Source organism: Molossus molossus, unplaced genomic scaffold, assembly GCF_014108415.1.
Source record: "Molossus molossus isolate mMolMol1 unplaced genomic scaffold, mMolMol1.p scaffold_m16_p_20, whole genome shotgun sequence".
Lineage (NCBI taxonomy): Eukaryota > Metazoa > Chordata > Mammalia > Chiroptera > Molossidae > Molossus > Molossus molossus.
In genome coordinates, this window is record NW_023425356.1 from 26,806,051 (window position 1) to 26,832,113 (window position 26,063).

The 26,063-nt window shown below is 40.7% G+C and overlaps 1 protein-coding gene across 3 annotated transcripts in view; it reads right to left on the reverse strand.

The window, feature by feature from the left end:
* Window positions 1-315: 315 nt before the first annotated feature.
* RNF115 (ring finger protein 115) overlaps window positions 316-26,063 on the reverse strand; it is a 78,313-nt gene continuing 52,565 nt past the window's right edge. Inside the window, exons 5-10 of one of the 3 annotated variants that reach the window (XM_036273544.1) lie at window positions 12,715-12,789; window positions 11,485-11,557; window positions 10,270-10,363; window positions 8,114-8,229; window positions 1,523-1,588; window positions 316-336 (exon numbers count right to left, since the gene is read on the reverse strand). In XM_036273544.1, coding sequence (XP_036129437.1) covers window positions 331-336; window positions 1,523-1,588; window positions 8,114-8,229; window positions 10,270-10,363; window positions 11,485-11,557; window positions 12,715-12,789 — 430 coding nt within the window. In that variant the 3' untranslated portion in view covers window positions 316-330. Of the gene's footprint in view, window positions 337-1,522; window positions 1,589-6,896; window positions 7,467-8,113; window positions 8,230-10,269; window positions 10,364-11,484; window positions 11,558-12,714; window positions 12,790-26,063 lie in introns of those variants that run through there. The other 2 variants (XR_004960981.1, XM_036273543.1) reach the window with 2 other exon arrangements.

Below are 26,063 nucleotides of genomic sequence, written 5' to 3' on the forward strand. Positions count from 1 at the left end.
GTCTAACTTTTAGACATACTCTTCATGAAATCTAAATTCCCTCAGATGGTTAGGTTACTCTGTTAACAAGATAAATTTTACTCCTTCATACGAATAAAAACCCCAGAGTACAGGAAATAAACATAGCCATTCAATCTACCACCACTTACTACCTCTTACTCCCAAGTTATGCTGGAGTAAGAAATCTCTAAGCTTTTTTTCCCTTCTACAGTCAGGTGATGATGAGAATGAAGCTTTGATAATTCATTCCTTTTCTTTATCTTCCCTCCCTCAACAAGACTTACCAGAACTTTCAGAGGTAGCATTCAGTAGAAAAGAGTACATGTTTTCTCAGGCCTAGGGGCAAACATATAGATCAAGTTACCATGCTTACATGTGACAAAAAGGATGAGGGAGTTTCCTGGATCAGTTCTTTCCTCGGCTCATGACTAATTTCACTGAGTACCCCCGTCCTATCAGTACTACACATGGAAAACCTACCTTGAACTTTGAGTGGCATCTATTTCTTCGATTGTCCTACCTTCCAGCTAGGAGAAATGGACGGTTAGCTCCTTCCCCAGTTCCACCAGATTTACTAAAGATCACAACTGCAACTTGAGCAGTAAGACACACAACACATATAATGCATTCCATCTTTTCCTTTTCCATTCCCTCTAGTCACGAGTGCCTATCAAACACACATCCCACCCAGGATGAATTATATGAGGCTATTATATAACTATTTCCTGAATTGTGTGGCAACTTTTCTTTTTCTTTCTACAGTTCCATAAGAGTTTCATGCCAAAAGAAAAATTGTTTAAAGTCACAGCAAGATAAATATGACTCTCTTTAGCTTGGTGTATCCCTTGACCTCCCCAACTCACTGCCCGAGGAAATCTGCATTTCTTCCCAACTGTCACCTAAGTAAAAAGAGCAGCTCTCACAAAAATGGCTGGGGTACAGTTCTCACTCAAACACTGGATAAGTATGTGTGTTGTGTCCCAGAACTTTTCCTCCCTCCCCTCCAATAAAGTCAAATAAACAAGCAAGTCAAACAAAGTGAGAACACCAATTTTTTTTGGAAGAAATGTTTATTTACTACTAAAGGGAAGAAAGAGGAAACAAGCAAAGATTGGTAGGATAGGAGAGAAAGAGACCCAGACCCAGTGTCTTGACTTGGCATGAAAATAGAGGAAACAAAGAGAGAGCTTGGTATTCAACAGTAATCCACATGGCACTGCTGTTAGATTTGTGCAGACCAGGTGCACCACAGATCACAACTGTCTACCTTCAACTAAGTACCTGTCAACATCTTTGGTCATTTCTCTTTTTATATAAATGCCCAAAGCAATATTTTCAGCCTTTTTCCTCCTAAATTCACAAATCCTCTTTCTCTTTAAACAGATGACCTCTTGTCACAGGTAAGCAAAGAGAGGGGGTAGGAAATCCCTGATAGAAAGAAGTACATGAATACAGAGGTACGGACACAGACAATTTAACTGGAGCTAAATAGCAAACCATCAAAAGGAAACAGATACCTTACCTGTGATCCTTGGCCAGGATCTGCCAAATTGGGAGCTAAGGTTTGTGGGAACACAGAGAGAGAAGGCTGAAAGAGATGGGTAAGACCCTTATTAGTGATGGTCTTGAACCACAAACTCAAAGGATTTTGGATTTTGTCTAATGGAGGTAAAACAACAACAACTAGGCATGAAGTTGAAAGACCTGGCTCTGCAACATACCAGCTGTATGTCCTTGGGCAAATGAAGTTTTGAAATATATCTTACAAATAAGTATATACTACATTTCAACTGGATATAGATTCTAGTGTAACTAACAAAGACAAATTGATTTAAAAGCGTCACTGAATCACAGCAGCTTTTTTTTAATGTATTTTTTTCACCAAGATACTGAAAATACAACTATCATCTTGTTGGGAAGGAATCTAAAAATTTTTGGATCTTAAAAAATGGTATATCTTATTAGAAAATGTAAAGAACCACAAGCCTACATCCCATAATTCACAGATATAAGTATACTAGCTGAAAGAGGAAAGGCAACATACAGACTCCACTTGGTAGAAACCTTCTAAATGTAATCCGGCAAAATGTCAAGTTTATATGTGCAAGATCTTAGAGCTGGATGCATGTAATTCCACTTGTCTGGCAGGCATGAGAGATCAAAACCTCAATGTCCTTTGGATAAGACAAGGGCTCTACTTTGATCCTGGAATACATCTCTAGCTGTACACACTGTATTCTACCATTCTATTTTAAACTCTTGGAGAAGCCCTGTGGATCCCAGCCTGAGTGCTGAGACACTGACATTACTATAAGCTACAATGTCCTCCCAGCAAGACAGCTACCTGGAATGTTTACCCCATCAAATCTTTTCCCCTATTACCTGCACCAGAACTTATGCAAGATTCATTTCGGAAACTCTCAATAAGAGAACTCCTGCTACTCCCCCCAACTCCCAAATCTCCACTGGTTTATTCTTGTAAACAGCACTCTGACCTTCCACCTCTTCCACCAGAGGTCAAAGAGGGTTTTCTCCTAGCATCATCTATTTACCAGCCCTGCTCCTTTTCCTCCTTAAATTCATCTTCTTTCACAGATGTCAGTGGCCTGCCTAGATCAGCTCTAACAACCAACTCTGAAGTACCCTTCCCCTCCCAAAACCCTAGACACTGCTTTATTATTGTTTACAACAGACACAGATGATGATTCCCTCCTCATTAGACTGATATATTTAACTCGTATTCCTTGAGGAAATAGCACCTGGGCAACAGGGAGAAAGAAACTGAAGCATCCAAGTCACGAGAGAAGTCAATTGGCAGCAATAATTTATCAAGGAAAAAAAAATTTAACAATTATATTTTCAACTTAATAAAGCAATGGATGATAAACACCCTTTCCTCAAAAGCCTCATCAATGACTACACTTTTACTTCTACCGAATCCCTTCACCACACTATATAACAGGGTGCTTGCCCAGGCCAACAGTGGCCCAAAACAGAGAACTGCAGAAAAACAAGAGCCACGGTGTTGGCACAATGAGTATCAGACTGTGAGGCCCCCGCCCTCTGCTGTGCCACTGTGCAAGTCATCTCAGTGCCCATCAATCACATCCTTTCTCCTCCTAGAGTGAGTGAAATGTGCATGTGTGTGTCTGTGAATACACACACACACACACGAATGTGTAATACAAAGACATAAACAAAGAATTTTTCTCCCAATAACCACTTAACCAAAGTGATCGTTGCAACAATCACTTGGAGGCCCAAAAGGAGTTGCTCTATATAACCTCAACTTTCAACTCTACCATTTTCTAGGAAGTCTCTGCTGGTTTTCTTCCCTTTTATTTCAATCACTTGTTGGGGAGAAAAGTGTCCCCCCAAAATCTTCCTTCTAACTTGAGAGGTAATGATTAGACCAAGAGCACTGCTCAAGGAAACATCTAATGAGCACTTGCTCAGCTGTTATGCAGCAAATGCTGACAACTAGAATTCACAATGAGCTAAGGAAGCTATTTGATTTGTAGCCATTTCCACATCCTCTACCTAGAATAATTAATTCCTTTTCCTTAGAAATTAATATTTTAAGAAAAGAATCAAGGAGCAAGGAGCTATACCAACAGAACAAAATATCATTCTGGATTCTGCAAGTTGTTCAACTCTTCAGAGCACTGACACTAGAAACTTTGAAGAAAAACTAATGTTTGTGCCAAGATGACCTCTTCGCCCTGCTCCAAACATATTAGCTTAGACTTTCAAGATGTCAGAACTCTATCGGCTAAAAGTCACCACTTGGCCCTTCCCACCCAACTGCCCAATTCAGTCCAACCAGAATTAACCCATATGAACATGACTTACACTAACCCATATGGGAAATTACCTGAGAAGCAATAATCACTTGGAGGCCAAAAAGGAGTTGCCTTATATAACCTCTCAACTTTCAACTCTACCAATTTCTAGGAAGGCTCTGCTAGTTTTCTTCCCTTTTATTTCAGATTATAACAGACAAGAGAAACATAAAGACAATCATGAATAAGAAAACAATCAGTTTATAGCTCTGCATGGGACTCAAAGTGTAGGCCATTTAATATGAATGTAAAGGCCTCAAGTCCTGAAATTGCATGTTTTCTTTTCCCTTTGACAATCAGAGAAAGGTGTTCTCTTTACTCCCATAAGGCTCCAGATTCCTGAGTCTGTAAGCCTTTCAGTTATAAAAGAATTAAAAACCTGAAAAGTCTGGGTTATGTAGCCCTCTGCCTTAGGCACTATATCTAAATTGTGTTTGACACTTTAAGAGTAAGGCATTCCTAGAAACAAACTCTCAATCCCAGATATGTGGTGTTAGACCAATGAATCCGCAATGTTTCTTGGTAGAATGGGAGGTATCTCAGACTTCCAGGTTAATTTAAATTGAAGAGAAAAATAGCTATGATGCACACAGCAAACTGGTCCTCATCCCATGTATGTTTCTTCTACTGTTTAACCCTAGTATTAAGGTCTCTAAGAAAGACAGGTATTCCTCTAGAGATACACAGTTAATTTGGCACAACTTAAGTAGGATAGGGATCATTCTGCTGTGTATATTATTTCTTTCTTTCTTTCTTTTTAGTATTTTTTCTTTATTGATTTTAGAGACAGAGGAAGGGAAAGGGAAAAAGAGAAACATCGATCAGAGAGAACATCAATTGGCCGCCTCCTGCATGCCCCCCACTGAAGATTAGACCCACAACCTGGGCATGTGCCCTGACCAGGAATCAACCAGGGACCTCTTGGTGCATGTGTCGATGTTCAACCAGTGAGCCAAACCGGCTGGGTTGTGTGTATCATTTCTATTTTTCCTTCTGGTGATGGTTAATTTTATGTGTCAACCTAACTCAGCCATGAGATGCCAAGATATTTGGTCAAACATTATTTCTGAGTGTCTATAAGGGTCTTTTTGATAAGATTAAAATCTGAATCTGTAGACAGAAGAAAGCAGATTTCCCTCCCTAATATGGGTGAGCATCATCCAATCAGTTGAAGGCCTGAACAGAACAAAATGGCTGACAGTCCTAATAGCAAGGAGGAACTCCTGCCTGATTGCTTAAGTTGGGACATCAGTTCTTTCCTGCCTTTGAACTCAAAGTAAAACATCAGCTCTTCTTGGGTTTCAAATCTTCCAGTTTTGGGACTGAAACTTACACCGTTAACTCACCTATACTCAGGTGTTTGAAATAAAATTGGAACGACATGGTGGTCTCTCTTCTTAGTCTCCATATCACATAAGCAAATTCATTAAAAATCTATACATGTATATACACAAACACACATATATCCTATTAGTTCTGCTTTTCTAGATAACCAAATATACCCCCTTAACCTAAATTAACCTGGAAGTCTGAGATGCCTCCTATTTTAAGGAAGAAACACTACAGATTCATTAAGTGGGAGGGGGTCTGGGAAACAGCCATGTCCTCTATCTATCAGAGCAAAATTTCAGATAATTTAGACTGTTACCTGCTACTGTGTATTGAAAAAGTAAATCCCTATTCCAGCACTTGTTTCTATCCTTTCGTGAAGCTATTCAGATACTATCTAGCTCTCTAGTTGTAAGTAAAAATACAAATCCATGTCCTGCCATCTCCAGACACTTAACAGGCAGACAAAGTTTTCCAGGCTGTCACAATTTTTCTGAGACAGTTGACAGTGGCCATTAAATATTCATAATATACCTTCACACCTCCCTCCAGCTTCCTCATTTCCCATTCAAAAGCAGTGTTTATTTGGGAGATAGATTTCAATAGCCTTAGTTAATTGCTCACATTCTCCAAAGAAACAAGCTCCACAGAGGTATGACATGAGAGGCATATGAAAAAAAAACATCTTTTATTTCCTCTGGGCCCAACCTGATTATACCTTATGGTCACAACTTTCACAGGCAGGCTATTAATTCAGCAGGCCACTTTTCCACTTTCTCTCTTCCTTCCACTACTCCTTTTCCATCTACTGAAGTACAAAGATAATTCTAGCCCCCTTCCCTACCCCCCCAAATCAGAGTATAGTGCATGATAGTCAACAAAAACTAAGAAAAGAGAGGAGCCAAGAAAGAGACTCACCAAAAAGTGACCTTCTTGTTCTGATCATTCCAAACTATGAAGGGCTGATATGACCACACAGTGTCCTTCTGTAACCCTTTTTGGTGTACCAACAGTGATTACATGTCCCATCATTTCTTTTTGAGACACTAAGACTCCAAAGACATTTATGATCTTCAAATGTACCAAACAACATGTGCGTGTACATGGGACACTGTTAGGCTAAAAATATTAAGACCTACCTCTCCTAGACAAAGTTGTTTTGGGCATGATCATAATAATCAGTTTGATTCTAAGTATAGCCAGAACCAAGCAGAGAGGTTACAGAGATAATTAAAGGGCTTAAAAAATTAAAATAAGACAATGTAAAATCTCAATTCCTAAAGGCCAATGAATTACTAAAAACAGTGAATAGAAGCAGTAATAAAGTCATTCCATTTCTATGAGGAAAATTATTGGACAAAAAGCAGTAAAGAGAGAGTTGGGGATTAAAAAACTTCAGAATCAAAGATTTCAAACATCTGTCCTTCTTTGCTTGTATGCTGCACAAATCTTTTGCAAAAAGGAACTAGAATTAGATTCCTACCAACAGAAGACCCTGAAGGCATATTATGTTGGTTTCTGCAGAAACTGCATCTTTTGAAGTAGTCTTTAAACATTAAAATGAGAAAACCCGAGCATAATGATAAGTCACTTTCTCCTTCCCACTGTAATTGTTCTTTGATTTGGTGTCTGGAGGTTCAAAAATAATCAAAATCATTAGTCTTAGATTCCTGAATTAATCTGACCTTAATTCACAGCTAATGTGGCCAAGAGTATATGCTTTTGTACAATTAAAACAGAAGGACTTTACATCAGTAGGATTTTAGGGCTCTGGTTCCACTGTTTACTGTAACATACACTAATGGTAGGGTGGAGGCTGGACAAGGAGGTGAAAACATCCATTACAAGGTAACATGACAAAGAGCAGAACCCTAGCTAGACTTTAAGGAACTAATTCTATTCTGGCAGGAGGAAACCCACATAATTAAGTTTCACATTTATAAAATTATCACTCTGAATTCAGGAATAAGAGGCATTTGGTTGTGGATACAATTCCATCTATTGATGCTAACTTTAAATTGAAAGAAAACACTCTGCATTAATATTATGGGTTGGGGTTTCTTACACGATTCCTAAATCCACCTACTATTTTTTTGTTTTGATACAATTCACAGCTGTGGTAAGAAGACTACCACAGCCCTGGCTCAGAAGTGGTCTTTAGCTTCAGAAAGTCCATTGGTCATGTAGCTGGTTGTCACTGCTAAATCTGTTGCTTGCAGAGGCCTCAGAGTTCTGGGTTTGCCAAGTAGAGTCCTCACCATTTAAGCTCTTCCTACATATAGGACATGTATCATGCTGAAACAGAAAGATATCAGTCCATGTAAACAGCTTGACCTGAAAAGTTGCAAGTACTAGACACTTAGGAAATCCTGCACGTTGGCCGGTAGAAAAACAAAAAAGGTATGCATTCTCACACGGTGCACACTGGGCTCCACGGTATAACACCAGGACATCTCCCAAACACAACTGACAGAGAGAGTTCGCAACAATAGTTAACACATACCATCAAACAGAACTAACCAGAATCAGTGACCTGAGCAGGGGTCAGCAAACTTTTTCTGTAAAGGGACAGGTAGTAAATATTTTAGGCTCTGCAGGCTAAATACTGCCTGTGTTGCAACTATTCACCTGTGCTGATGTCACAAGAAAGTAGCCATATACAATTTGTAAACAAGTAAGTATAGCTGTGTTCCAGTGAAACTTCACTTACAAAAACAGATGGCAGGCTCAGTGTGACCTGTGGGCAACAGTTTGCTAACCCCTAGTTAGAAGTTCCAAACAGACAGCAATCTAAGAAACAGTAATGGTTTTACTAGGAGTTAGCCGGGGACTAAAATCTAACCTTCATTAACTGTTCACTATACCCTTAGTCTGAACCATTCCCCTGACAAGATGAGACTGGCAGAGCTGCCTTGTTACAGATAAAGGCTGTCTGTACTCACCAGTTCCAACCACGGCACAATACAACTGCTGTGAAAGAAGTGGTTGCAGGGTAGCTGCCGGACTTCCTCTTCAACTGTGTAATCTTCTTTGCATACTGGACACTCTAAACCCATATCTGTTAGAGGAGGAAATGCTTTTTAAAGTAAACAAGCAAAAAGAAGGAAGGAAGAAAATACTAGCCCAATTTCTTTACCGACCAAAGGAATGCATGAAGAAAAGACACAAAGGGCATCCAAGGTGGAGGCAGGTAGGAAGTATTAATTTTACTTCAAAACGGTTTTGGAAGTGGTAGTAGACGAGGATATGAAAAGGAGGACTGATGAATGGGCCTATTCTGATAAGATCTAGATAGGAAATATGTAAGGCCTACTTTTCCATGTTAAAGGTTGGAAGAAATAAACTCTAGAGCTTATCTGTTAGGTAAAACAGGAACACTTTCCCAATGTGTGATAGATTTCTGGCAGTTTCCACTTAAGAAACACTGCAAGTCTGTCCATGACAATCAAGGGACTCATCTCAGTAATCTTAGCTGTTTCCGTTCAGTGTCTCAAACCACTTTTACCCTACTATTTTCCACAGTATGCGTCCTCTTCCAGCATGGTTGCCCTAATGCCCTCTGAACAAATTGTAATTAAAAACTGTACCAGGAGGTGGTGCTGCAGAACTGCAAAGCTCTAGGGCAGCCCAGGCTCCAAGCCCAGAGACAGGAAGCCTCCTTCTCTGAGAACATCAGCTAGTCTCTCTCTCCAGCAGCAGGGGTCGGCTCCGTGCCCCACAAAACTCAAGGCAGCTCGAGTAAGACAACCACTTAGCAGACTCACTCTTTCCTTTCCATTCCCACCACCTCTGGCCTAAATCTAGCTTTTACTTCTTATGCCTAATCGGCTGTAACAGCCTCCCATGTAGGATTCCCCTAACTCCGGGCCTTCAACTCTACAAATATAGACTACACTTTGGTACCTGCTCATTTCCCCTAATACCAGCACACAGCACTCCCTAGTTCATCTTCACTCGAATTCTCAGCTGGTATCTCAAAAATCAACAAATTCAAAATTTAAAACATTATATAACCTCCTTGCTAAAGCTGGGCGTACTAACAATTCCCTCATTCGGACAGTGGCAGCACCACCTCTGTAGTTACAAAGTTGCATTATCTTAGAATCATCTTTGACCCTTTCCCCTCCTTCAATCCAGTATGCAATCAGTGAGGAAAGCCTTTGTCTTCTATATCCAACCCTTTCCTCTCAGTCAGTATTGTCACCATCCTCTGAACTCCACCTGGACACTGCAACAGCCCCCCTTAAATTCCTGTTTCTGCTTTCTTTACTCCCTTTCCAATCTACTTTAGACACCATCTCCAAACTAATCTACTCTAAAGACCACTTAAATTTCCTTATTCCTCCATTTGTGGACCTATAAAACTTACCTACCCTTAAAATATTCAGCCCTAACTACTCTGCCACAGCTTCAGTGACCTCTATAACTAGGCCCCACCCTTCCTATTCAGTCATACCTCCCATTACTCCCCAAACCTATTTCAGGTCTAACAAGGTCACTTTCCTTATACCTGATTCAGACACCATGTCCATACCGACATTTTTATACTGGTTCATACTTTTCCTTAAATAGAATGACCTAAGGTGCCCATCCTGTCTTTAAAATCTCTGACTCTAAATGTGTGAGGAAAGAAACTCCCAATCCAAAATAAGGTCCTTTTATCACTAAATTCTTCGTGTTTATAAATAAAATATCTATTTCTAATGTACCTGACTATTGAGTAGATATGAAACAAATTCTCAGCCTCTCATTTACATCTTTTTCTATTTCCCCAGAGTCAGTAAGTAGCATCTACTTAACAATATTTTTTACACTGTTATCTAATTATTTAGAGTTTTGCTTCCCCTAGAAAATTCTTCAAGAAATCAAGTCTTATATATCTTTGTACCTCTACTTCCTGCAAGGCATCTAGAAAAGGGACATGGTAATTGCTCAGGAAATACCTGCTGACTAATCCTAATGAAGAGGGTAAATGCCTTTCTTACACAGCTCCCAGGTAGGAATTTTAAGAATGCTGTAAATTCACTTGAAGATCCTTAGTACAGGAAGGTGCTGGAATTTTGAACAGAGATCAGAGGATGACAGAAATTGAACCTACCAACTTGTTCCTGAGTCACTGTCACTGTTGGAAGAGATGTGATCTTTTCTTTGTCGGCTGGGGGAGGCCCAGTGTTTTCCAGCTGTCCTAAAAGCTATAAAAAAAACAAAACAAAAAAGAAGTGGTAGACATCTAATTATCCCTGTGTAATGAGCTGCTCTAGTTGAGAACAAACAGTGCAGGTATTAGAAATGCTGGCTGCTCTTCTATAAGGCTCCGAGAGGCACGGGTTTCCTTTTCACTGCCGCCAGAACACTCATCATTGCTTTACAACTTCAGAGTGACACATGTATAAGTCTACAGGTAGATCCTATCATTGCAAAGCCCACTTAGGGGCACAAAGCAACTTTAGAGGCAGCAAAATGGTTGTGACATCATAAACAAAGCTAAAGCTTAATAAAAAGTAATACTTAACTAATCCAAAAACATTTTGCTGGAAGAAAGAAAAGGGTGGGAGCATGAAAAGTAGCATAAGGTAAGCCAAGAAATAAGTAAATTACTGCCTACAGGATTTGGATATAAACAACATGCTTTCTATTCTCACCAATCCACAAGGGAAATGAAAAATCAATTAAATTAAAATTAATATTAACAAGTGGAAACAATTATACATGGCATGAGAATACCTTTTTCTCTGCTTCCTTCCCCTACTTTGCTCCATCTAGCAGAAATCCCTGCTTCAGCACATGAGGAGACCTTCCTTTTTTTGTGAAGTAACTTGTTAATAGGATCCTCACAGGACTGAACAAGAGGCCAAAAATGCAAAATACTGTTTGTTATAGGAAAAATCTTTTTTAAAAAAAATTTTTTTTAAGAGAGAGAGAGAGGAAGGGAGAAAAAGAGAAACATCAATTTGTTGTTTCACTTATTTATGTATTCACTGGTTGATTTTTGTATGTGCCCTGACTGGGGCTCAAACCCACAACCCTGGTGTATTGCAACAATGCTCTAACCAACTGAGCAACCCGGCCAGGGCAAAAAATCTTTTTTTCCTTTGGAGGTGAAGCCATCTTCAAAAAGGCCCGAGGATCTAGTAGATGGATACTGAGCTAAACCAGTAAACCATTTATCCCTTTAGTAAAATGTAAACCCACAAGTTTAAAATATTAAAGAAAGCAGAGTGACAGCCATTTCAGAAAGTAGCAGAAGGAAAGCAGGAAGCCTGCGGAACCATGAGACACACTGAACAGACACCTTCAAAAGGCAGCTCCTCACCTGGGTTACAATGGCATCAAGCCCTGTTTGACCCCAGGCATAGTCCCCAGGGTTGGAGTGCAGCATCCCGCTCCTATACATGATATGAGACAGACAGTATTAGATGAAGTGACCAAGCTCTGTCTTACACCACAGAAAAACTGGCAGGGGGATCCTGTTCTCTCTCAAACCTGCAATGTCACTTAGTGGGAAAGAATTTCTAAAATCAAGTGGCAAATAATGTCTCAGTATTTTCAAGGTCAAACAGATTATCCAAATAGTCTCCCATTCTCTAGGAATTTTCCCTAAACTGAATATAAATCTTGAAGCTACCAAAAATACCACATGACACACAAGAGCAAAAGGACTTATCAACTGTTGGTTAAGAAAAATTTGTCTTCTATGTGCCCACTTACATTAAACATAGATAGAGCAGCTTTTAGAAAAGAGTTTTCCCTTTGTGACTGGACAAAATCTATAACAGACCTCTTTCATTTGGAGTGGCCACCCGTGGTCCTGGACAATGAGGAGCTATCATGTAGAAGCAGCTACAGCAGTCTCTCTGAATCACAACTTAAACAATTAGAAAAGAGACTTGGCAGCATCTTCTTTTGGAGCTGCTGGTGCACTATCCTGGTTGACAGAGGGAATACATTTAGAGAAACTAGAGGTTGAAAAATAGGGTAACTGTGTGGATGAACTGAGGTCCCTCTGAGCAAAGAAAAGATTTTTGGGGCAGAGTCAGAAGTGACAAATAATTGTCCAGACAAGAGAAGATCCCATCTTTAACTCCGACCACACATAAGTGTCACTAAGATACTGAATTATATATATATAGCCTTTTGTTTCTTCTGATGAACCTTTTTACTTTGAAAAAAAATGGAAGTTAAGCATTATGTTTTCAATTTCAGAAATTCTTAAAAAATAAAATCTTGCCATATGATTAGGAGAAACCCACAAATCAGATACCAAGCCTGGGACCTAACTCATTCCCCACCTCAACATAACCCAGAATCAGACACATCCAGTGCCCAGGCATCCTGGAGAACAGAATGGCCCTTGTGAGCCTGAACAATAAAAAATAAGGTTTAATTGTTTGGACTCAGCAAATAATGGCAGCCTAACAGCCTGCCAATCACATCTGTGTACTTACCCATGCAGATCTTCCTCATTCTTACCATGGCACAGATACTATAGCAGCTAAAATGATGCTACTCCAGCAGAATTTAAAAACGGTAATTAGTTACTTACCAGGTAAAAGGGTGTGGGGATCCACCAGAAACTGCAGAATTTGCAAAGAACCCTGCAAATATCTGTTGTATTATTCTGTTGGAAAATAAAAAAGTAGATAAGACAACAGACTAAAGTACTCTACAAATATCCATGGCTAACCAATCACACCATCTCCTTCTCCAAGCCACTATGGTTTTTCACTATTATATAGTATATAGCACCAGAAATCAATCTGCTACCTAGTAGAGCGCTCTTTTGCTATTATGACTATCTTCCTGACCTCTGCTATCATACGCATTAATAGATTTTTGTGAATTAGGCTGGAAAGAAATCTGATTCCATAGTGTAGTTTTCAATCTGTGTTCCTTGGACCCCTGGTAGTAATATGAGGAGTAAAAGATGTAAAAGATGCTAAGCCAATAAGATTCAGGGCCCATTTCCCTGTGACAAGGATAGTTCCCTTTTTATGTTACACATTGGGTTTCTGTAGAAGATTCTATTTAATGAATCCTTTAAAATAAATGTTTAAGAACAATTCCATTTTACAAAGACATATCAACATGTTTCAAATACTCATAACAAACACAATCACGCTTGAACGTCTTGTTCTAAACACTTAAAGATGGCACATATAACCAGTGCTTTATCCTAATGTGTAATTGATACTCAGAGACAATGGCATAATGTCTCAGAAAAAGAAAACCAATGAAAGAATTTTGCCTCTTGATCTCCTGTTTTCTGAATGATAAGCATCTTTTCTCTTCTACCCACCTTTACTGAGATATAGTTCACATGGTATGTACCGTTAACTCCCTGATTCCCACTTTACTTATCAGGCCGATCAATATAACAATGGAAGTAGCCAATTAGATGTTCCCTATTTCTAAAGCTCAACAACAGGTAACTACACTATATGTGTTTTAAAATATGTCCAAAAATTATACTCCTCCCTTAAGTGTAGGCTAGATTTAGTGGCTTCTTTTTTAACTGAGGTATAAATAACATATTAGTTTCAGGTATATATCACCATTTGCTGTTTATATATTGCAAATGATCACAATAACACTAATTAACATTCATTACCATGCATAATTACAAAATTTTCTTGTGATGAGAACATATATATATATATATATATATATATTTTTTTTTTTTTTTCTTCTTTATTAATTTTAGAGAGAGAAGGGAGAGGGAGAGATGGAAACATCGATGAGAGAAAACATTGATTGGCCACCTCCTGCACGCCCTTTACTGGGAATTTGGTCCACAACCTAGGTGTGTGCCCTGACCAGGAATCGAACAGGAGACCTCCTGGTGCATGGGTCAACACTCAACCACTGAGCCACACCGGCCGAACAAAACAATAGATCTTAAAAGTTCTCATCACACCCAGCCAGTGCGGCTCAGTGGTTGAACATTGACCCACGCACCAAGAGGTCACCGGTTTGATTACCAGTCAGGACACACGCCCGGCTTGTGGACCAGGGGGGCGTGCAGGAGGTGGCCAGTTGATGTTCTCTCTCATGGATATTTCTCTCTCTCTCTCTCCCTCCCTCTCCCTTCCTCTTTCTCTAAAAATCAATAAAGGGAAAAATAAATAAAATAAATGAAAAAAGATCTATTCCTTTAAAACTTTCAAATATGTTATACAGTATTATTAACTATAACACTGTATAATCTCATTATGTTATTTTTTCTTTTTTATTGAATTTATTGGGTGGCACTGGTTAACAAAATTATACAGGTTTTAGGTGCACAATCTTATAACACATCACCTGCACATTGTATTGTACATCCTTAACTGTCCATTACCATTTATCCCTCCATACCCTCTCCTCAGTCTCCCGCCACCCTCATTTTGATTTGCATTTCCCTGATGATGTAGTCGCCATGCTTTATATTATATCCCTCCCCCCTTTTTCTATAAATGCAAGTTAGTACCTTTTGACCATCCTTCACCCATTTTTTTTCTCACTCCAACCTTACACCCTCTGGCAACCTCCAATGTGTTTGTTCTCTGTAACTCTGAGCTTGGGTTTTTGCTTGTTTTAAGATTTCACTTATAAGTGAGTTCAGATGATATGTCTTTCTCTGACTTGTTTCACTTAGAATAATACCCTCAAGGTGCATCCATGTTGTCACCAATGGCATAATTTTATTTTATAGCTAAATGATATTCCATTGGGTAAATATACACCACCGTTTCTTTTTCCATCCATCCACTGATGGACACCTAGACTGTTTTCATGTCTTTGCTATTGTAAATAATGCTGCAATGAATATGATGCATATCTTCTAGAATCAGTTTTTGTTTTCTTCAGATAAATAGCCAAAAGTGAAATTGCTGAGTCATATGGTAGTTCTATTTTTTTTTTAAATCTTCACCCAAGGCTATGTTTTTAGAGATTTTAGAGAGGAAGAGAGAAGGAGAGAAACATCGACATGAGAGAGACACATCAATCAGTTGCCAGACGTATGTTCCCTGACCAGGAATTGAACCCACAACCTTTTGGTGCACTGGAGAGATGTTCCAACCAACTGAGCCACCCAGCCAGGTCTCTAACTTTTTTTCCTCACCCAAGGATATTTTTCTATTTATCATTAGGTAGAGTGGGAGGAAGGGAGAGTGAGAGAGACATAGAGAAACATCAATGTAATAGAGCCACAACAACTAGTTGCCTCCTGCACAACCCTACTGGGCCGGGGGAAGAATGGCAACCAAGGTGCATGCCTTTGACCAGAATCAAACCTACAACTCACTGCTCCGCAGCCGACGCTCTAATGGTTGAGTCAAACGGGCCAGGGATCTATTTCTAACTTTTTTTTTTTAACTTATCTTTATTGCTAAATGAGATGTTTCTCATTTTTCCTCCAATGACCCCCTCCTCCCCACTCCCGCCCCCCTCCTGCCTTCCCCTACACTGTTGTCTGTGTCCATTGGTTATGCATATATACACATAGCTTCTTTGGTTTATTTCTTCCCACCTCCTAACCCCCTTCACTTTGAGGTTTGTCAGTCTAACAACCAATTTGTACTTCTTTTTTTTGTTCAGGTCAAGTGGGAGGGAGAGAGAGGAACAGAGAGAGAGAGAGAAACATCGATGTGAAAGGAACACATCGAGTGGCTGCCACCCACACAACCGACCAGGGCCAGGGACAAACTGCAACCGAGGTACGCGCCCTTAGCGGGAACCGAACCCGGGTCTCTCAGGACCGCAGGCCGACGCTCTAACCGCTGAGCCAAACCAGCCAGGGCACAATTTATACTTATTAATCCCTTCACCTTTTCACCCATTCCCCCAAGCCCCCTCCCATCTGGCAACCAACAAAATGTTCTCTGTATCTATGAGAACGTTTCTGTTCTGTATGTTCATTTTGTGTGTAGATTCAACCATCGATAGATATGTATTCATTGCCATTTTGTTTGTTAATATATTTTATCTTTTTGAAGAAAAGATAAAATATCTTATTCATATAATGGTTTGGTGGTGATGAACTCCTTTAACTTTTTCTTGTCTGGGAAACTCTTTATATGGCCATCGATTCTAAATGACAGCTTTGCAGGATAGAGTAATCTTGGCTGTAGGTTCTTGCTTTTCATCACTCTGAATATTTCTTGCCACTCCCTTCTGGCCTGCAAAGTTTCTTTTGAGAAATCAGCTGACAGTCTTATGGGAACTCCCTTGTAGGTAACAAACTGCTTTTCTCTTGCTGCTTTTAAGATTCTCTTTGTCTTGAATCTTTTGCATTTTGATGATGATGTGTCTTGGTGTGGGTCTCTTGGGGTTCATCTTGTTTGGGACTCTCTGTGCTTCCTGGACTTGTATGTCTGTTTCCTTCACCAATTTAGGGAAGTTTTCTGCCATTATTGTTTCAAACAGGTTTTCGATTTCTTGTTCGCGCTCTTCTTCTTCTGGCACCCCCAAGATGCGAATGTTGGCATGCTTGAAGTTGTCCCAGAGGCTCCTTACACTATACTCATTTTTTTGGCTTCTTTTTTCTTTTTTGCTGTTCTGATTGGGTGGTTTTTTTTTTTGCTTCCTTATATTCCAACTTGATAGTTTGCTTCTTGGCTTTACCTACTCTACTATTAAATCTGTGTAAATTATTCTTTATTTCAATTAGTGCCTCCTTCATTTCTGACTGTGCCTCCTTTATTTCTGACTGTGCCTCCTTCATTTCTGACTGTGCATCCTTCATTTCTGACTGTGCATCCTTCATTTCTGACTGGTCCTTTTTTTATGCCCTTGAGGCCCTCACTAAGTTCACTGAGCATCCTTATAAGCAGTGGTTATTTTTGTTTGTTTTTTTTTATCTTCACCCGAGGACATTTTTCCACTTTTTATTCAGACAGAGCCGGAGGGAGAGAGAGGAAGAGAGAGAGAGAAACATCGACATGAAAGGGACACATCAAGTGGCTGTCACCCGCCCAACCAACCAGGGCCGGGGACAAACTGCAACCGAGGTACGTGCCCTTAGCGGGAACCTATCCCAGGTCTCTCTGGACCACAGGCCGACGCTCTAACCACTGAGCCAAACCGGCCAGGGCATAAGCAGTGTTTTGAACTCAGCACTGTTAGGTTGCTTATCTCCATTTCGCTTAATTCTTTTCCTGGAGTTTTGTTCTGTTCTTTCAACTGGGCCGTTTCTTTGTCTCCTCATTCTGGATGCCTCCCTGTGCCTGCTTCTATGTATTACTTAACGAGAGGTATGGAGCCAGTTGAGACCAGATGCTGCTTGTTTGAAAGAATTTAGGAAAACCTGAAGCAGGATCCAAGACAGGCCAATCTATGTTAAAGCACCTGGCAATAGCTTGGGTGGGCCTGAAACTTGAGTGGGTCAGGCCTCAGAGAATCGCCAGGGCGGGGGCAAAGAGTGTGAGGCAAATTGCTAGCGTCCCAGGTATGGTAGCTGTCTGCGGCCCCAGGGAAGGGCTCACCAAAAGAACAAAGGCCTTGCCCTGGCCGGTTTGGCTCAGCAGTTAGAGCGTTGGCCTGCAGTCTGAAGACACCCAGGTTCGGTTCCTGCTAGGGGCACGTGCCTCGGTTGCAGTTTGTCCCTGGCCCTGGTTGGGTCATGTGGGTGGCAACCACTTGATGTGTCCCTTTCACGTGGATGTTTCTCTCTCTCTTTCACGTGGATGTCTCTCTCTCTCTCTCTCTCTCTCTCTCTCTCTCTCCCTCCCTCCCTCCCTCTCTATCTGAACAAAATATAAAACAATGTCCTCAGGTGAGGATAAAAAAGAAAAAAAACAAAAGAACAAAGGCCTCTGATAGCACGTCCGTCCATGAGAAAGCTGCTTCTCTAGCCCTCACTCCAATGCCAAACATCTCAGTTCTTCCCCATTTGTTTCTGATGCCGTTCAAGCTGCCTCCCCTATGCTGGAGCCTCGAAGGTGCAAGTCTGAGTAAGTCCCTATGCAGGCCCTTTATGAGGAGCTGCCTGGGGCTCTAGCAGCCTCAGCCTCAGCCTCCCTCAGCCTCAGTTCCCGCTGGTTTTCCCAGCCAGAGGTTATGAGGACTTCTCTTCCTGGCACTGGAACCCTGAGCGGGGCACCTGGTGTGGGACGGGGACCCCTCAGTCCCCGGGTTACATGTGTATGCCCTACCTGTCAGAACCTTAGAAAGTAATATGTGGCATTTTCTGATTCTATAGCAGAACGTGGTCTTTTCTTGACAAAAAAGATGACTGGGGGAAAAAAGCTACTGAATAGTTAATAATGTTTACTTACACAGGTAACAACATGAAGCTTCTTTTCATAATATGTCTAAGGTTAAAAAAAACTAGGTAGATTTATTTAATAAAAACATTAAATAGTAACGTTGACAGAGAGGAAAAATTCATCAAGAGAGTACTTAAACATCTAAAATAAAAAATAGGGGAGGAGGGTATCAATGGAGAAAAAGGAGAAACATCTGTGACAAAAATAAATCAATAAAAAAATAAATATATAAATAAAATAAAATGTAAAAACAGTGACTATGAACCAAAATCACTGAGTTCGTAACATCTACTAAAGAAAAGGTGGTGGTGGAATGACTACGGTTAATATATTTATCAAGTAATAAAGACCAAATCTTCAGAAGGTTCCTAAAACACTGTTTAATATAAAATAAATGTTAACCCTATCCTATAAATTAATCTGAAATAGCATACCAGTTATTCTATTAGCTGAAGTAGTTAATAAAATACCTAAGTAGAAGACACTGGGTGGCTGACCCCAAATCCATTCTCAGTACCCTTCTACCTTGCCACCTACAACTACAAAGGACAGAAAAACTAAGTACATATTCTTCCACCTTTCTTTACAGCTGGGGTTGGAGAGCATGTGACAAAGTACCCAGTGAGTAGAATTTTCTTGGCAGATGACATAGAGGTGGGAATAGGGTAGAGGAAAAGATTTTCCTTTCCTTAAAAAAAGGAGGGGAGGGACAAATAAGCTGGTACTATTTCTTTCCCTTTTCTTCCTGCATGAGGCCCTAAGGCCGGCATGAGGGAAAGACCAAGAAAATCACAGAGATCCAATACTAACATGGTTGAGACACTGAACTAACCTGCTGCCACCTACCTACAAATTAGTTAAGTCTAAGGGAAAGATTCTTGTTTAAGCCACCATTAAATCAAGTTATATGTTACTTGCATGTTACTAAGGTAATGATTATCTATAAAGAACATGTGAGAAAAGGCAACTTACATCTTTCTCCCACTCTGCTATTACTCAAAGGGACAATGTAGTAATATATAGACTAGACTACAATTTCCTATGAAATAAAAAGGCAACGCAACCAAGGAGTACTGATTAAAGCTAATCTGTTCATATTGATATTTTATTTCTTGTCATATTGACAAGAAATTTTTCAGAAGATCTTAAAATTTGACCCCTGCCTTCTAGGCTGTATAATTCTAGGCATTTGATGTTCGTTATCTTCCCCTCTTTTAGACTGCAGACAGGATATAAGGCCCCCTAAGAGAATTCATATTGTAGGAAAGTATTCATTCAGTAAGGAAAACAAATTAGGATAATTCTTCCCATTCTTTATTTATTTTTTTTTTATCCTCACCCGATGATATTTTTCAATTTTTTTTTTTTGTACAGATAGAATGGGAGGGAGAGAGAGGAAGGGGAAGAGAGAAAGAGAAACATCGACGTGAAGGGACACATCGAGTGGCTGCCACCCGCATGACCAACCAGGGCCGGGGACAAACTGCAACCGAAGTACGTGCCCTTAGCGGGAACCGAACCCGGGTCTCTCCAGACCGCAGGCCGACGCTCTAACCGCTGAGCCAAACTGGCCAGGGCTAATTCTTCCCATTCTTATTTGGCAAATAAAAAAAAAAAATTCTTGAAAACATCCTATTTCCATTAAAAGAACCCCAGCAGAAATGATATTTATCCAATAGGCCAGAAATGACCAGTTAATAATCAGAGAAACAAGCTGATTACTGTCCTCTGGTGCCCCAACTCTCTTACTAATTTAAGGGCTGTGAACAAGGGCTGCTGCCTAAAATGCCTAGATCCAATTTCTCTGACCAAACTGGGATTATCTGAGCATCAAAATGAATAATGATTAAAATAAAATCCATGAGTCCATGCTAAAACAAGTCAACAAATAGACAAATAAGATCAGGACAGGGAGAAGACAAAATCTTTTTTACATAAGACTATTACCTATAGGAGGAATTACAGAAATGGAAAAATCATTTTACAGCCATTATAGTATTAATTCAGGTAAGAATCATTAATGGATGCTAGTATCATTAGATGAAAAATTATTAGGACAAAAGACAGTCATTCAATCTCCAAGTATCACTCCAGAATATAATTACACAAGAGAAAGGGTATAAGAGAAAAGGGTACCCTGATGAAAAAAAAAAACTCAGATACTACCTTATCCAAATGGTCACTACCTTATCATTAGCCATGATAGAACAAGCTGACATCTTGTGCCCCATATAGCTGTGATACACTGAGAAAGATATATCATTTAATTGGTATTCTTGCCCAGATATTTAATCTGAATGAAGAAACAATCACATAAATCCAAATAAACAGACATCTTTACAAAAACTACCCTTGATTCTTAAAACTAAAGAGGAATATGTGTGGGTTTTCCAGCTGACAGCATGAACTAGAATCCTAGTCACCAGCTAGCATTAATATGTAACACATGTACATAAATAAACCTGCAGATGATTCCAGTCCACAGGCTCTAAGTCTTTCTAAATGTGGTTCTAGATGTAATACAGCAGAGACAAACTATCTCATTTCCTATCCAAATTCTGACCCAAAGAAATTGTGAGAGAGAATAATTACTGTTTCAAATCACCAAGATATACAGTAATTTCATATGTAATGATAGATAACAAATATAGATTCTAATAAGGAAGAATCTCAATTTTCCTCAGTAGTACCTACCTCATAAGGTTGTTCAGAACATTAAATCAGTTGAATGCCAAGTCTGGCACAGTATTCTTCCTGAATGCTAGCTAACAATATAACTTCAATTTGCATAGTTAGAACTATGATGAAGGAATGCATAAGTATCTTGGTTAGAGCACAAAGAAAATGCATTTGAGAGTCTTGGGAGTCATGGGAGATTTCCTGAATTCAGTGGAGGACTGATTTAATTGGGTCAAGAAAACAGTGGAGGTATTTCAACCAGACAAAACCGATTAAGCAAAGATACAGAAGCATGAAATAGCATGGTGCATGTAGATAACTAAGTTTTTTAATGGTGGAATAAAAGCAAAATCAACTGGAAACAAGGCTGCAGAAGTTGGGAGGATTCAAAAACAGAAGTCTTTGTATATTAAGTTATAGAACCTGTGACAATGGATTTTAAGCAGGAAAGTGATGATACAGATTTGAAAATTTAGGTAGATAATACTGCAAGGGTAATATGGGAATAAATTTAAGAATAGTAAGGCTTTAAAGGAAACAGAAGAGTTAGGAATCTAATGCAAGAAAGAAAAGATATGGATATGAACTAGGGGAAAATGGTTAGACAAAATAAGAGTTGAGAAATAGGAAGCAAATATTAGAAAGACTTAACTGACTGGATGTGTATGAGTATGGGAGGGTTGGGTGAGACAAAGATAAAATTCTAGGTTAATGCCTAGGTTTGTAAACTGGGAAGAGAATAGTACCTACAATTAAAATCAGAAATAAAGCCTGGCTGGTGAGGCTCAGTGGTTGAGTGCAGACCCATGCACCAAGAGGTCGCCAGTTCGATTCCCGATCAGGTTGTGCCCAGGTTGTGGCCCAATACCCAGTGGGGGCCATGCAGGAAGCAGCCAATCAATGTTCTCTCTTATCAATGTTTCTCTCTCTCCCCCTCTCCATTCCTCTCTCTCTAAAATGAATAAAGAAAATTATTATAGTAAAATTAATAAAATCAGAAATAAAGAAAGGATAAGACACTTCCAGTCAAGATGGCTGGTAGGTAAATGCGGTACACGCCTCCTCCCACAACCACGTCAAAATTACACCTAAACTACAGAACTAACTTCCTTCAGAACCGCCTGAAATCGAGCTGAATGGAAGTCCTACAACTACAAAATTAAAGAAGTCCTCACATCGAGAATGCTAGGAAGGGTGGAGGCGAGGAAGGCTTGTCCCACACCCAGGTGTGGTGGATAAAAATCAGGAAGGCAGCCCTGGCCAGTCTGGCTCAGCAGTTGGAGCATCAGCCTGTGGGCCAGAGAGTCCCTGGCTCGGTTCCCACTAGGGGCACATACCCCCCCCCCCAAAAAAAAACCCATCAGGAAGGCTAAGTGGTTGAACTTCGACCCATGCACCAAGAGGTCACCGGTTCAATTCCCATCACAGCACATGCCCAGATGGAGGGCATGCAGGAGGCGGCCAATGGATGTTCTCTCTCACTGATGTTTCCACCTCTCTCTCCTTCTCCCTAAACAATAATGGGGAAAAAATATATTTAAAAAAAATCAGGAAGGCTACCTCAGCTGTGAAGGTCCTCTCTGAGGAGCAAGGGATCCCCATCTGAAACCAGGTGCCTGGCTCAGGGAACCAGTGCCATGAAGAGAAGTCCCCATAACTTCTGGCTATAAAAACCAGCAGAGCCCTGGCAAGTTTGGCTCAGCGGTTAGAGCATCGGCCCGTGGACTGTAGAGTCCCGGGTTCAGTTCCCGCTAAGGGCATGTACTTTGGTTACAGTTTGTCCCTGGTCCCGGTTGGGGTTGTGTGGGTGGCGGCCAGTGGATGTGTGTGTGTCTCTCTCTCCCCCCGCCCCCCTCTCCCGCTCTATCTGAAGATAAATGCAAAAAATGTCCTCAGATGAGGATTAAAAACAAACAAACAAACAAACAAAAAACAACCCAGCAGAAACTAAGACTGAGGCTGCTGGAGCCCCAGGTAATTCTATTAAAGAGCCTGTGCACGGACTTGCTCCCTTCTGAGCTCAAGAGAGGAGGAGAGGCAGTTTGAAAGGTACCAGAGATATACAGGGAAGAACTGAGTTGTTTGGCACTGGGGTGAGAGCTGGAGAGGCAGCTTTATCCCAGAGAGATGTTCTGGTGGAGGCCTTTGTTCCTTGGTGAGCCCTTCCCCCAAGAGAATGGCACACAGGTGTCATATCAGAGACTCCAGTAACCAGGTTCACACTGTTTGCTCTACCGAGTGATTCCCTGAGGCCCTACCCAATCCAACTTTTAGGCCGACCCAAGCTGTATACAGTGGCTTTACCAAAGGATTGGCCTGTTTTGGCTGCTTCAGATTTTCCTAAATTCTCTCAAACAAGCAGCATCTGGCCTCAGCGAGCCCCATACCTCTCACTAAGTGGCCCCATGCCTGGCACTAGGTTCACAGCTTGGCTTTGCCTGGGCACCTCCAAGCCCAGTACAAGAAGCAGCCATCGGCAGATTGCTTTGAACCTTATGCCTGGTGGCCCCAGGTAAAACACAGGCAGTGGCTGACTGCCCCAGAGCCAGCGCACCCAGTGGACAGCTTCAGACCACGTCGAAACACCACCACCCAACCACCTCCATAAGTGACACACTCAATGAGTGGACTCAGTGGGTACCAGAGCCCTGCTGAAGTAAGTCTTGCTCTGTGTGTTGGGCCCTTACACCACTGATCCTCCAAGGGAGTCAGAGGCCAGCAATAAGTGGGGCACAGCCAGTTCTTGCAACTGAGTAATCTGAGTAAATCCCTCCCACTGAGGTGCCGACAGCAATCAAGACTCAATTACAACAGAAGGGTGTACAGTCCACACAAGGGGTGCACCTTGAAGGTCCAACTCCAGGAAAAGAACTAAACAAAACGGAGATAAGCAATCTAACAGATGCAGAGTTCAAAACACTGCTTATAAGGATGGTCAAGGAACACAGTGAGGACCTCAAGAGTATAACAGACCAGTCAGAAATAAAGGATGCAGTGACTGAAATAAAGAATAATTTACAGGGAATCAACAGTAGAGTAGGTAAAGCCAAGAAGTAAACCATCGATTTGGAATATAAGGAGGCAAACAACACCCAATCGGAACAGCAAAATAAAAATACAGTCGGCACATGTTTACAGTGGTTAATCAGTTCCAGACTCTACTGCGATAAATGAATTCTTGTGAAGTAGGATTCTTTACTTATATACAGTCATCCTTCGCCATTCGCAGCTTCAATTCTATCGCGTTTTTTTCAATACAGTACAGTATTTGAAAAAACCGCGATAGAGGTGAAGCCGCGAAAGCGAAGCGCAAAGTGGCGAAGGATGACTGTATGAGGAAAGCATAAGGAGCCTGTGGGACAATTTCAAGTGTACCAATATTCACATCATGGGGGTGCCAGGAGGAGAAAAAAAAGATAGTAAGAAACTGAAAACCTATTTGAAACAATAATGACAGAAAACTTCCCTAACTTGGTGAAGAAAACAGACATACAAGTCCAGGAAGCACAGAGAGTCCCAAACAAGATGAACCCCAAGAGGCCCACACCAAGACACATCATCATCAAAATGCAAAAGGTTCAAGACAAAGAGAGAATCTTAAAAGCAGCAAGAGAAAAGCAGTTAGTTATCTACAAGGGAGTTCCCATAAGGCTGTCAGCTGATTTCTCAAAGAAACTTTGCAGGCCAGAAGGGAGTGGCAAGAAATATTTAAAGTGATGAAAAGCAAGGACCTAAAACCAAGATTACTCTATCCTGCAAAGCTATCATTTAGAATTGATGGCCATATAAAGAGTTTCCCAGACCAAAAAAAAAAGCTAAAGGAGTTCATCACCACCAAACCAGTATTATACATGAAATGTTTACGGGTCTTCTTGAAGAAAAAGATAAAAAAAATTTGTACAATAAAATGGCAATAAATACATATCTATCAACAATCAAATCTACAAACAAAATGACCAAGCAGAATAGAAACAAACTCATAGACACGAAGAACGTTTTATTGGTTGCCAGATGGAAGGGGGGTTGGGTGAAAAAGATGAAGGGATTAAGAAGTACGAATTAGTTGTTTGAGGAAACTCAAGGGGAAGCAGGAAGGTGGGGTTCAAAGAGAGAAACCAAAGAACTTATATGCATATATGCATAATCAATAGATACAGACAACAGTGTGGGGAAGTTAGAAGGGCAGTGGGAATGAGGAGGAGGGGGGCAAGGGTGGGCAAAAGGAGGGATATCTGTAATTCATTCAACAATAAAGATAAGTTGAAAAAAGAAAAAAGAAAAAGGATCAGGCCAGACTGGTGTGGCTCAGTGGTTGAGTGTCGACACATGCACCAAGAGGTCACCAGTTTGATTCCCAGTGAGGGCACATGCCCAGGTTGTGGGCCACATCCCCAGTGGGAGGGCATGCAGGAGGCGGCCAATTGATGTTCTCTCTCATCGATGATTCTATCTCTCCCTCCCTCTCCCTTCCTCTCTCTCTAAAATCAATAAAGAAAAAAAAATTAAAATAAGAAAAAGAATCAGAATTAGAAGAAAAGAGTATAGTTTCCTCTTTAGTGAGTTTGGAGTATCTATGGAAATGTTTAACAAGAGGTTATACAGTCAAGTCTTAAATTAGGGGAAAAGGTAAAAAGAGAAATACAGATCTGGGAGTCTTGAGTATACAGACAACTGTTAGAACTACAAGAGGCCCTGGCCTGTTTGGCTCAGCGGTTAGAGAGTCAGCCTGTGGTCCAGAGAGACCCGGGTTCGGTTCCTGCTAAGGGCACGTACCTGGGTTGCAGTTTGGCCCTGGCCCTGTTTGGGTCGTGTGGGTGGCAGCCACTCGATGTGTCCCTTTCACGTCGATGTTTCTCTCTCTCTCTCTCCCTCCCACTCTATCTGAACAAAATATCAAAAAATGTCCTTGGGTGAGGATAAAAAAAAAAAGAGAACCACAAGAGAACTTGAGAATGGCCAGAGTTTG